The 14,173-nt window shown below is 44.2% G+C and overlaps 1 protein-coding gene across 3 annotated transcripts in view; it reads right to left on the reverse strand.

Moving 5' to 3' along the window:
• The window catches only part of LOC128685802 (ankyrin repeat domain-containing protein 29), a 194,576-nt gene extending 181,602 nt beyond the window's left edge, over window positions 1–12,974 (reverse strand). For 2 of the 3 annotated variants that reach the window (XM_053772460.2, XM_053772458.2), the window contains exon 1: window positions 12,690–12,824. In XM_053772460.2, coding sequence (XP_053628435.2) covers window positions 12,690–12,716 — 27 coding nt within the window. In that variant the 5' untranslated portion in view covers window positions 12,717–12,824. The other variant, XM_053772459.2, reaches the window with a different exon arrangement.
• Between the last annotated feature and the right edge of the window lie 1,199 nt (window positions 12,975–14,173).

Raw genomic sequence — 14,173 nt, forward strand, 5'->3', positions numbered from 1 at the left:
CTTAAGAAACTGACGTTGAGAACCAAGTAAGAATATTAAACTGGGAAAATGAGAATTGGCAGTGAGGGGATGGAGGGGATGTAGGAGGGTGGAGGGGATGTAGGAGGGTGGAGGGGATGTAGGAGGGTGGAGGGGATGTAGGAGGGTGGAGGGGATGTAGGAGGGTGGAGGGGATGTAGGAGGGTGGAGGGAATGTAGGAGGGTGGAGGGGATGCAGGAGGGTGCAGGGGATGTAGGAGGGTGCAGGGGATGTAGGAGGGTGCAGGGGATGTAGGAGGGTGCAGGGGATGTAGGAGGGTGCAGGGGATGTAGGAGGGTGCAGGGGATGTAGGAGGGTGCAGGGGATGTAGGAGGGTGTAGGGGATGTAGGAGGGTGCAGGGGATGTAGGAGGGTGCAGGGGATGTAGGAGGGTGGAGGGGGTAAAAAGGGTGGAGGGGGTAAAAAGGGTGGAGGGGATAGAGAAGGGTGCAGGGCATGGAGAAGGATGGAGGGGATAGATGAGGGTGGAGGGGGTAAGGAGGGTGGAGGGGATAAAGGAGGGTAGAGGGGATAGAGGGGGGTGGAGGGGACAGAGGAGGGTGGAGGGGATAGAGGAGGGTCGAGGGGATAGAGGAGGGTGGAGAGGATAGAGGAGGGTGGAGAGGATAGAGGAGGGTGGAGAGGATAGAGGGTGGAGAGGATAGAGGAGGGTGGAGAGGATAGAGGGTGGAGAGGATAGAAGAGGGTGGAGAGGATAGAGGGTGGAGAGGATAGAAGAGGGTGGAGAGGATAGAAGGTGGAGGAGACAGAGGAGGGTGAAGGGGATAGAGGAGAGTGGAGGGGATAGAGGAGGGTGGAGGGAATAGAGAAGGGTGGAGGGAATAGAGGAGGGTGGAGAGGATAGAGGAGGGTGGAGGGGATAGAGGAGGGTGGAGGGGATAGAGGAGGGTGGAGGGGATAATGGAGAGTGCAGGGGATAGAGGGTGGAGATAGAGGAGGGTGGAGGGGATAGAGGAGAGTGGAGGGGATAGAGGGTGGAGAGGATTGAGGAGGGTGGAGGGGATAGAGGGTGGAGGGGATAGAGGAGGGTGGAGGGGATGGAGGAGGGTGGTTGAGTGCTGGACTTTAAAGCACTTAAGATAACACTTTTTACTCTGGAAATACTTTCTTCAGTGAGGTGCCTTGATGTCGGTGAGGGGGGGAGGGTGCTTTGATCCAAGGAAGTGGACTTACCTCCTCATTCCATGGATTCAACCTGACTGTTTTCTATTTCCCAGGCACACTATTACCCCAACGACTTTCCATCTTCCGCCTTGGAAATAAATGGTATAAAATACCGACACAATGGAAGTATAAACACATAAGCATGAAGTTATAAATAAAGACAATAGAACAGGTCAGCAAACAAAGGGGGACAGCAGAGGGCAGCAAGGGACTAGCTCCCTTAAGGTTTACTATACTAATAGCAGGAGTGTTAGAAATAAGATAGATGAGCTAAGATTAATTGCAAGTGCAGGAAACATAGATATTATTGCTATAACAGAGACCTGGCTCAATCTGAAAGATAGAGAGATGCCCTCTGAATGTCACATACAAGGCTATAAATTATTCCACACTGACAGGGTCAACAGGAAAGGTGGTGGAGTAGCGATGTATGTCAGAGACAATTTAAATTGTTGTGTTAGACAAGATATTAAATTAGAAGCGTCAGCCACTGAATCTGTTTGGTTACAGCTTCTCGAGGGCCGAGAAAAACTAATTTTGGGTGTGATTTACAGGGCCCCAAATCTTGATAGGGAGTGCAGTAAACTTCTATGGGACGAAATTCGTAAGGCATCTACACACGAAAATGTTGTGCTAATGGGAGATTTCAACTATAGACAGATTGACTGGAGCAATTTGACAGGAAATTTAGAGTCGGGTGACTTTCTTGATACGATCCAGGATTGTTTTTTAAAACAGTTTGTGACAGAGCCAACTAGGGGAAATAACCTCCTTGACTTGGTTCTTGCCAGTAGGGAAACACTAATTAATAATCTTGAGGTTAATGATGAGCTTGGGGAGAGTGATCACAAATCACTCAGTTTTAACATATCATGGAATTCCCCTAATAATGGCAATCAAGTCTCCGTCCCTGACTTTCGCTTGGCTGATTTCATAGGACTGAAAAATTACTTAGGTGGGCTGAACTGGAATGACCTGACTAAGGGTCAGGTAGGTGGTGATGGTTGCCGATATGATGCTTTCCAGGGCATAGTTCTAGCTGCTCAGTCAAATTATGTTCCAAATAGGGAAATCAGATCAAACAAAAATGATCCTAAATGGATGAACAATAGATTAAAATATCTGATTGGTCAAAAGAGAGGCATATATAGGCAAATCAAAAGAGGAGAGGGGCAATTAAGAAATCGATATATTCAGTTAAAGAGAGAAATAAAAAAGGGAATTAGAAAAGCAAAAAGAGATTATGAGGTTAAAGTTGCAAGAGAATCGAAGACTAACCCAAAAGGATTCTTTCAGGTATACAGAAGTAAGATCAGGGACAAGATAGGCCCACTCAAAAGTTCCTCGGGTCAGCTCACTGACAGTGATAAGGAAATGTGTAGAATTTTTAACACATACTTCCTCTCAGTTTTTACACAGGAGGATACCAGCGATATTCCAGTAATGATAAATTATGTAGAACAGGACGATAATAAACTGTGCACTATTAGGGTCACAAGTGACATGGTCCTTAGGCAAATAGATAAATTAAAACCTAACAAATCCCCAGGCCCTGATGAACTGTATGCAAGGGTTCTAAAGGAATGTAAAGAGGAGCTTAGCACACCTTTGGCTAATCTTTTCAACATATCACTACAAACTGGCATGGTGCCAGATAAGTGGAAAATGGCAAATGTGATACCTATTTTCAAAACAGGTGACAGGTCCTTAGCTTCGAACTATAGACCAATAAGCCTAACCTCCATAGTGGGAAAATTTATGGAATCAATAATTGCCGAGGCAGTTCGTAGCCACCTTGAAAAGCATAAATTAATCAACGAATCTCAGCATGGTTTTACAAAGGGGCGTTCCTGCCTTACGAATTTATTAACTTTTTTCACTAAGGTATTTGAGGAGGTAGATCATGGTAATGAATATGATATTGTGTATATGGACTTCAGTAAGGCTTTTGACAGGGTCCCACATCAGAGACTATTGAGGAAAATTAAAGCACATGGAATAGGAGGAGAAATTTTTTCCTGGATAGAGGCATGGTTGACAAATAGGCAGCAGAGAGTTTGCATAAATGGGGAGAAATCAGAGTGGGGAAGTGTCACGAGCGGTGTTCCACAGGGGTCAGTGTTGGGCCCCCTGCTGTTCACAATCTACATAAACGACATAGATGAGGGCATAAAGAGCGACATCGGCAAGTTTGCCGATGACACCAAAATAGGCCGTCGAATTCATTCTGACGAGGACATTCGAGCACTCCAGGAAGATTTGAATAGACTGATGCAGTGGTCGGAGAAGTGGCAGATGCAGTTTAATATAGACAAATGCAAAGTTCTAAATGTTGGACAGGACAATAACCATGCCACATATAAACTAAATAATGTAGATCTTAATATTACGGATTGCGAAAAAGATTTAGGAGTTCTGGTTAGCAGTAATCTGAAACCAAGACAACAGTGCATAAGTGTTCGCAATAAAGCTAATAGAATCCTTGGCTTCATATCAAGAAGCATAAATAATAGGAGTCCTCAGGTTGTTCTTCAACTCTATACATCCTTGGTTAGGCCTCATTTAGATTATGCTGCACAGTTTTGGTCACCGTATTACAGAATGGATATAAATTCTCTGGAAAATGTACAAAGGAGGATGACAAAGATGATCCCATGTATCAGAAACCTTCCCTATGAGGATAGACTAAGGGCCCTGAAACTGCACTCTCTAGAAAGACGTAGAATTAGGGGGGATATGATTGAGGTGTATAAGTGGAAGACAGGAATAAATAAAGGGGATGTAAATAGTGTGCTGAAAATATCTAGCCTAGACAGGACTCGCAGCAATGGTTTTAAGTTGGAAAAATTCAGATTCAGGAAGGATATAGGAAAGTACTGGTTTGGTAATAGAGTTGTGGATGAGTGGAACAAACTCCCAAGTACCGTTATAGAGGCCAGAACGTTGTGTAGCTTTAAAAATAGGTTGGATAAATACATGAGTAGATGTGGGTGGGTGTGAGTTAGACCTGATAGCTTGTGCTAACAGGTCGGTTGCCGTGTTCCTCCCTTAAGTCAATGTGACCTGACCTGTCTAGGTTGGGTGCATTGGCTTAAGCCGGTAGGAGACTTGGACCTGCCTCGCATGGGCCAGTAGGCCTTCTGCAGTGTTCCTTCGTTCTTATGTTCTTATGTTCTTATAAGCAGTACAATGTGATCCTTTATTGTGCGAGCGGAAACGTTGTCAATAAAGGATCACACTGTACTGTGTGTTTATACTTCCATCTTCCGCCTTATTAAAATAAAAAAACTGGTCAATCAACTGCTTGACAAACTGTATACAACTGAATGTAAGCTATAGGCTGCACTACCAAGTCTTGCACTATCTTACTTCTTGATGGTGAAATTTTTGTAGTCGAGCCTATGTATATATGAGTATACTGCCCTGGGAATGTGAGACTCCAGCTCCTGGTTCTTGCCTCATAACCACTCATCAACCAGTGTGATGTATCGACCTACACCATGTCTCTTGCTTCATATACATTGCAAATAATGTATAATTAGTATTATTATTACCTTCAGAGGGGCTAAACCCGAAGGGGTCATACAGCGCCGGGGGTTACCTGGAGGTTATTCCGGGGATCAACGCCCCCGCGGCCCGGTCCATGACCAGGCCTCCCGATGGATCAGGGCCTGATCAACTAGGCTGTTACTGCTGGCCGCACGCAGTCCAACGTACGAGCCACAGCCCGGCTGATCCGGCACTGACTTTAGGTATCTGTCCAGCTCTCTCTTGAAGGCAGCCAGGGGTTTATTGGTAATTCCCCTAGTGGTTGATAGTGGTTGATGGGAGGCTGTTGAACAGTCTTGGGCCCCGGACACTTATGGTGTTTTCTCTTAGTTTACCAATGGCGCCCCTACTTTTAATTGGGAGCATTTTGCATCGCCTGCCCAGTCTTTTACTTTCGTAGGGAGTGATTTCTGTGTGCAGATTTGGGAATAGGATGTATTCCAGGTATATCCAAGAAAGGGAAGCACGGGCCCAATTCCTTATATCAAGAGCCCCTCACTAACATCAAGGAACCTCCCTTGAGAGGCGGCGAAATATACTGGGTTCATCTACGCTTATTTGTTCACCAGGACGTTCCACTCGCTAACTGCTCTCTCTCTCTCTCAGTTACTTCCTCAAATCCTGGACTCATCTGGGCGTTTTTAGCTTACATTTATCTATCCTTGACCTGAGTCAGCTCATTTCAGCTTTTCTCTACTTCAAGTATCTTCTACGTTATTTCAATGTCGCCTGTGACTCCTTTTTTTTCCATTATGAGATTGTTTGCTTCATTATTTAAAGGGTGAAGCGCTAAATCCCTGGGGAGTGGGAGGCAATCAGGTTCGATTCAAAGGAAGATATCTGGATCAAGCAATTATTTTATTATTATATTCACTGAAGACCTAAGCCCGAATGGGTTATACAACTTAGATTGGGCAGAAAGCATCGACCTGTAATGCATGTGAAAACAGCCGTCTAATTCGAAGAGGTTTGTGGATATGTTGGTTACATACTAGGCTGCCTTAAACCATTATTACTTACACATGTGATTTTTATATTCTAATGATGGAAAACTGTCCACATGGGTCTTCCTGTATGCGTGAGGCGTCTTTTAATTCAAGTGAGTTAGTATTACCGTAAAGTATTCACGAGATAGCGCTGAAGTAGGCGGCATACAACGCCCGATTTCGGTATATACATATATGAGCTATATTTACAGGTGTTATGTATGAAAGGGTTATATTAACAGGTGTCATATATGAAAGGATTATATTTACAGTTGTTATATATGAATGGGTTATATTTACAGGTATCATATATAAATGGGCGTATATTGCACTTGTGTAATTACCTATCAGTGGCTACAGGAGCAGAGTTATGTTCGCGGTGTCCTGTCTTCAATACTCTGTTCATCATATATTATTTTTAAATTTCCAATGGTTGCAGAACTTACTAATTCCTCCTTTAATGCATTCCACCAGTCAACCTTTCCATTTGAAAAGAGCAATTTTCTACTATTCTTTCCACTCCCCATTTCCTCAATTCATAATAACTGTGGCCTCTTACTATCCTTGTTGTAGGCACTAAGAAATCTTCTTTATCTACTCTTTCAAGTTCTATCAAGACCTTATATGTGGTTATTGTGAAAAATTATAATTATTGTTATTAGCAAATCACCTGCAGGAGGTTTACAGGACATTACCTGAATTATTACCTTCTAGTAATTTCGGCGAGGTTAAGTGGGACTTAAATCACAGTAGGTCACTGAACTGCAACTCCTTCGAATGCCCACTTCCTCTCCACTTTCACAAAAAGCTAGACCTGACATTAAATTAATGATTATAATATTCAAACCAGCTACTCAGTACATTGAAGTTTAGTGGACTGTATTGAATTAGGATTGCTTGCTGGGTACACAAAAATATAACTATTAGTACAATACATATAATACAATGGTGATATTAGAAAAGAACTTTGTGTTGCTAGATACTATTTAATTACTGGAAGATACTTAATGCTGATGGACCACACCCTAACTTAACCCCTGGCAGCTAGAATTTATGGCCAATGCAAAAACTACTGTACATTATGGGTAATCGTTACTTAACTATGGTGTGTTGTTGGGATGGATTCATTGAAGTCCTCTATTTTCGTCTTCCACACGCAATTCTTGAGGTCCCGCAAATTTCCTGTCCCAATTCTTCAGCAGGAACTTTTCAGCAATTTTTAAATTATGAATTGAGGCCAATACACCCCATTAGGATTCCGAGAACCCCCGATTAACAGAATTTCCCACTACAACTAGTGTTCACACATTCAAAATGGCGTCCCCCTCACTTAAATTTCTCGAAGGGTCCAAATAGCATCACATTTTAATACGCAATTATATTATTTACTTATATGTTCTACCTTTAGGAAACCATGTAAAAAATTTCCACAGTTATCATGTCTCCTCTTGTCTTCCAATCAACCAACATGGGTATCTTTAATGTGTTCAACCTTTCATCATAATTCATATTGCTCAACTCTGGCAGCCATTTTGTAGCTCTTATCTGTGTTTTGCATGTGTGGGCACCACACAACTGCAATTTTAGCCTAACATTTCATCATTCATACAACTGAAAGCTATTTCGTAGTTTGCAGTGTAGCATACAAGTTTCTCGCAACATTTATATGAACTTCTGGTGATTTTTTTTTTCTAACTCTTAGATCCCTCTCTCTATTTGATGCTTTCAGTAGTTTGTCACACAGTCTATATTCCTCGTGTGGCTTGCTTTCACTCCACTTTCTATTACTGGGCTCCATCAACAATCTATCGCTCCATGCGCTTAATGTATCCAAATCCTCTTGCAAATATTTACTCATTTTAGTATTAAATTTAAATAAGACTTGTGTCATCTGCAAACATATTTATATTCTTTTTTATTTCTGGTAAATCATTTATGTAAATTAGAAACATTATTGGGGCAAGTATGGAACCTTGTGGCACCCCATGCACATCCACACATTTTTCCTCTTATAACTTTGCATTTTTCTCTCAGTCCAACTTAGTGAGAGTATGTGTATGTACTCACGCATTTGTGGTTGCACGGGTCGAGACATAGCTCCTGTGTGTGTGTGTGTGTGTGTGTGTGTGTGTGTGTGTGTGTGTGTGTGTGTGTGTGTGTGTGTGTGTGTGTGTGTGCGCGTGCGCGCACTCACCTAGTTGTGGTTGCAGGGGTCGATTCACAGCTCCTGGCCCTGCCTCTTCACTGGTCGGCACTGGTTACTCTTCCTGCTCCATGAGCTTTATCATACCTTTTCTTAAAGCTACGTATGGATCCTGCCTCCACTACATCACTTCCCAGGCTATTTCACTTCCTGACAACTCTGTAGCTGAAGAAATACTTCCTAGCATCCCTGTGATTTATGCGAGTCTTCAACTTCCAATTGTGACCCCTTGTTGCTGTGTCCCATCTCTGGAACATCCTGTCTGTCCACCTTGTCAAATTCTCTCAGTATTTTATATGTCGTTATCACATCCCCCCTATCTCTCCTGTCCTCCAGTGTCGTCAGGTCGATTTCCTTAACCTCTCCTCGTAGGACATGCCCCTCAACTCCGGGACTAGTCTAGTTGCAAACCTTTGCAATTTCTCTAATTTCTTTACATGCTTGGCTAGGTGTAGGTTCCAAACTGGTGCGGCATACTCCAATATAGGCCTGACATACAGGTGTACAGGGTCCTGAACGATTCCTTATTGATATGTCCGAATGCTATTCTTAGGTTTGCGCCTCAGATGTGCCCAGTGTTATACTCACCCCAAGATCCTTTTCCTTGAGTGAGGTTTGTAGTCTCTGGCCCCCCTAGACTGTACTTTGTCTGCGGTCTTCTCTGCCCTTCCCCAATCCTCATGACTTTGCACTTGGTGGGGATGAACTCCAAGAGCCAGTTTCTGGACCAGGCCTGCAGCCTGTCCAGATCCCTTTCTAGTTCTGCCTGGTCCTCGTCCGACTGATTTCTTCTCATCAATTTTACATCTGTAAACAGGGACACTTCCGAGTCTATTCTTTCCATCATGTCGTTCACGTATACCAGAAACAGCACCGGTCCTAAGACTGACCCCTGTGGAACCCCGCTCGTCATAGGCGCCCACTCCGACACCTCACGTACCATGACTCGCTTATGTCTTTCCGACAGGTATTCCCTGATCCACTGCAGTGTGTGTGTGTGTGTACACTCACCTAGTTGTGGTTGCAGGGGTCGAGTCACAGCTCCCCCCCCCCCCGCCTCTTCACTGGCCGCTACAAGGTCACACTTTCTGCTCCATGAGCTTTATCATATCTCTTCTTAAAGCTATGTATGGATCCTGCCTCCACTACATCACTTCCCAGACTATTCCGCTTCCTGACAACTCTGTGACTGAAAAAATACTTCCTAACATCCCTGTGGCTAATCTGTGACTAACTTCAACGGTGTTCCCGAGAACGTTTCTCACCTCTCAAATAGCCTATCCATGTTTACCTTATTAATTCCCCTGAGTATTTTGTATGTTATCATGTTTCTCCTGGTTCTTCTGTCCTCCAATGTCATTAGATTAAATTCCGTTAGCCTTTCCTAGTAGCTCATACTCCCCTTAGCTCAGGAACAAGCCTCGTTGCATACTTCTGCACTTTCTCCATTTTCTAAACAAGCTTTTCCAGGTACGGGTTCCATGCTGGTGCTACATACTCCAAGATTGGCCTGCCGTACGTTATGTAAAGGATCCGGAAAGACTGTAGAGATTCCTGAAGCCCATTCTAAGATTTGCCAGAAGAGCATTGTCTGCAGAGGTTATTCGGCTCTGGCGATACACCGTGCAGTATGCTAAACCCAGTCTTGCTCTTTGAGTGAGGTCTGCTGCCTCTGTCCCTCTAGTCAACACCCCATTTCCGGTCTTCTTGCTCCTTCCCCAAGTTTCATGACCTTGCATTTACTGGGGTTGAATTCAAGCAACCTCTTATCCTACCACGCAGATACATGATGATAATATACACTTGGAAAATCCTAGAGGGACTAGTCCAAAATCTGGAGCTGGACAGGCACCTAAAGTCAGTACCTGACAAGCCGGGCTGTGGTTCGTACGTCGGTTTGCGTGCTGCCAGCAGTAATAGTCTGGTTAATCAGGCCGATCCACCGTCCTGATTTGAGGCGCTGTCCCCCGAAACCCCCCTCCAGGTATACCACTTGCAATGTATCCAGATCCCTTGGAGCCTTTCCTTGTCCTCATCTGTTTTTATTCTTATCAGTTTTACATCAGCAAAGAGGGATATATCTGAATCAATCCTATTTAGAATGTTATTCATATAAACCAGAAACTACTGGTCCTAATTCCGATCCTTGCGGAACCCCACTTGTTACTCTTCCCCATTCTTATGTTTCTTTCCCGACAGTCACTCTGCTTCCTTGGATCTAACGGAGCACATTCCCTTTTAATCACACCTGCATCACAAGTTGCTGGCCCAACCTCTTATAGGGGTCATTATCAAACTCCTTGTTACAGTTTAAGTAAGCGCAATCCACTCAACCCTGTCGCATATCTGTAACTCTTGTCATAGAACTCCAGTAAGTTAGTAAGATGAGATTTTCCATCCCTACGCCCATGATAGTTGTCTGCGAATCCACTTCTCTCCAAGTGTTATATCACTCCCCCTTATTTTCTCCAATACCTTGCAAGGTATGCATGTCAGACAAACTGGTCCGTAGTTGCCTGCCCGTCTCTTTTCTTAAATACAGAGATTACATAGGCTGTCTTTTAGATCTCTGGAAACCGTCCCGTAACCAATAACTCACTGTAGATCACAGCTAGTGATTTAGACAATGCTTCTGCACCCTCTCGCAGAATCCATGGTGACACCTTGTCAGGTCTCAATGCCCTTGATGTAACCAGGTCCTTCAAAAGTTTCTTAGAATACCTTTCCCCCCATCCCTGTTGTGTGGATGACACGCAGTACTTGTCAGTGATCCACTGTTTCTTAGTCGCTCTGGTATTTCCCCAGTTTTCACTAAGACCTTTTCAAATCGTTTTATCAACAATTTTTTAACTTTGCCATTGTTCTTGAGCTCTCCTCCTTCCTTCCTCAGTCGAATTACCTGTTCCTTTTCTGTCATCTTTCTTCTGATGCGGCTGTGAAGCAGTTTTGGTTCAGACTTGGATGTTGCTGCTATGTCGTTCTCAAACCCATTATATTCGTTTCTGGCCAATCTACTCACTTATCTGCTCTCGTCTGTCCTTTGCCTTCTGTAATTTTTCTGCACTGTTGCACTTCTTTTGGTTTACCTATCTGTATACCTGTCTTTACTTATTCCACATCATCTTGATATGGTCGTCTTAGCTTCCCAGCATTTTCAAGCTATGTAGTCCATCTCTTACACTGACTTTCACTTCTTTATCCCTATTCACTGCATTCAGGAATTCTCTGAAACCCTCAAAGTTTCCCCTCCTTAAGTCTGGCTTCTCACGCCCTCCGCCTGCCGTACTTCCCTCTAACTTTAGCTCCACTAGGCATTCGTAGTTCAGAACTGCATGATTACTAGTAACCAGAGGACTCTCATATTCTATTTCAATTATGTCAGATGTATCTGCAGTAAATACTAAGTCCAGTCTCGCTGGCTCATCTCTCTTGTAGTAATGCTAAACATGTTAACTCAAAAAAAAAAAATCTCTAATGACTTCCATCAACTTGGCCCTCCATGTCTCCAGTCCCCCATGTGGATCCTGGTTCTTCTCCAAATCTATTTCTCTATGGTTGAAATCTCCCATTAAGGACACCATGCCCAGCCCTTCTAGGGTTGGGTAGGTACCTGAGCCCAAGCTTGCAGCTCACAAGCCTGTCATTCCCATTAGCCCCCTTGGGGGGGATGGCAGACCAGAGGCCTAGCTTGTGGCTAGGCCTGGGGACAATTGGTCCCAAAGATGAGGAGGTACTTGTGCCTCCTCCCATGGGAGACTTAGGTCTCAGACACTCCCTAAAGAGGGAGCCAAGGCCGGGCCACCACTTGGAAAAGGCCCGGGCCGGGAGAATACCGGCGAATCTTAAATAATAATAACAATAATAATAATAATAATAATAATAATAATAATCTCCCATTAAAAATAGATTCGCTGTAGCCCTCTAAGCACTCCTGGCTTCTGTGATGACGTCAACCATCGCTCGGTGGTTGTGATCATACTCCTGCCTGTGTCTCATTTTATTAGGTGTCGGGTTGTATATCACCGTAACTACTACTTCGGGTACCCCAGTCTTAACCGAGTCCACTATGAAGTTGTGCCTCTTGTCTGTTTATCCCTCTCACCACTTCAAATCTTAACTGATTTCGGATTAACAGTTCAGAGTGAGAGAATCAATGGCCTCGTGGGCCATATCGTACCTATTATTAATACTATATATGGAATTTTCCTCCACTTTTTCGAGGTCATTCCACCTGACAACCCTAAGACCACTCTCCCGGCTCCTATGTATGGATCCCGTGTGTACTACTTCACTCTCCAGATTGTTCCACTTCCTGACAACCCTAAGGTCTCTTCGACTCATCTGTATTTTCAACTTCCAGTTGTGCTCTCTTATTCCTGTATCCCATCTCTGAAACATTCTGCCCCTGTTCACTTTGTCAATTCCTCTCAGCATTTTGTAGACTAGTCTGTGTATGTAGACTGGTGTAAGTGTGTAGACTGGTATGTGTGTGTAGACTGGTATATGTGTAGACTGCTCTGCATGGTGTGTAGATTGGTCAGTGTGTTGTGTAGGTTGGTCTACGTGGTATATGTAGACTAGTCTGCATGCGTGTGTGTATGTAGACTGTCTGTGTCGACCTGTCTGCGTGTGTGACCTGCGTCACTATCATGGGTGCGGTCACAACCTAGCTCCCAGCAATTCCTTACAGACAAAGCGCACAATACCCATACCTACCCATCATTGACACACTATAACCTGCACAAACCTCATGAATACTTGAAGATGAGAGCATGGAGTCAGAGACGCTCCTAGCAACTGCCGCTGCAGACAATGTATTGCACGCCAGTCACTCCTGAAATCAATAACCGCATAACAGTCGTCACTCCGGCCACTGACCCACTCACCCTCAGCGACATTGTGTGATGATACGAAGGTATTAATCCTTTATCCGCTTACGAAGTGTCACTCCGCGTGCGGGCGGGGGTGGAGCAACACCTGCCATCGCCTGTGTTTACCATCAACTGAGCAGCAGACGACACTACCTGCGGCGGCGGCTGCGGCGGCTGCGGCTGCGGCACCACCAGCGCCGCCACGCGGCCGCTCACACACCTCCCATCCACATTATTATTATTATTGTTATTAGAATCATATTATCAAAATCTAATCTATTATTATTATTATTATTATTATTAGAATCATATTACTATTATAATTAAGGGGAAGCGCTAAACCCGTAGGATTATACAGCGCTTGTGGGGGGGGATGGAAGGTAATCAGGGTTAATTCAGGGAACTGGAGCCCAGATCCAGTTCCCTAGATCAAAAGCCTCTCACCAGCATCAAGGAACCTTCCTTGAGGGAATTAGAATCATAACTAACAACTAATTATTATTATTATTATTATTATTATTATCATGGGGAGCGCATGTGGGGGGATGGAAGGTATTCAGGCTTAATTCAGGGAACCGGACCACAGATCCAATTCCCTAGATCAAGAGCCACTCACCAGCGTCAAGGAACTTCCCTTGAGGGGAACTAAGCGCTAAGCCCACAAGGGTCCTCCCATCCATAGAAGAGCTAAACCCGTAAGGGTCATACAGTGCTTGGGGGAGGTAAATGGGAGACATTCAGATTTGACTCTAGGAAAGGGAAGTCAGGTCCAGTTCCCTGGATCAAGAGCCCCTCATTGTCATCAAGGAACCTCCCTTGAGAAGGCCCGAATCAATCATTTTGTCAACTGTTTATTACTAATGTAACTTGCTTAACCCACAGGTCGGGGTTCATAATTAAGTTGTATTAATGTTGGTAGAATTACCGACAATATGTTAGGTAAAAGGACACAAGTGCAACTAATGTGACATTATCAAGCCGACTTGATAAATTATTATAATCACGGGGGAGCGCTAAACCCATAGGATTATACAGCGCCCGGTTTGATAAAGCTCCTGGAGAGCGAAACGTTGCCACAATAAAATGTCACATCAGTTGCACTTGTGTCCTTTTACTTAACATATAGTCAGAAGCAAGCGCTAAACTCACAAGGGTCATACAGCGCTGCGTCGATCCAAGGAAAGATTAACTCCAGTTCCATTGCTGGCAAGCTCCTGGCTGGCATGTTGGCACCTCCCTTCATATTTAGTCATTACATTCATGGGGAGCGCTAAAATCTTAGGGGTCATACTGCCTGGGATTATTATTATAATCAAGGGGGAAGCGCTAAACCCGGAGGATTATACAGCGCCTGGGGGGG

This window comes from Cherax quadricarinatus, chromosome 23 (genome assembly GCF_038502225.1).
Source record: "Cherax quadricarinatus isolate ZL_2023a chromosome 23, ASM3850222v1, whole genome shotgun sequence".
In the NCBI taxonomy this organism is placed as follows: Eukaryota; Metazoa; Arthropoda; class Malacostraca; order Decapoda; family Parastacidae; genus Cherax; species Cherax quadricarinatus.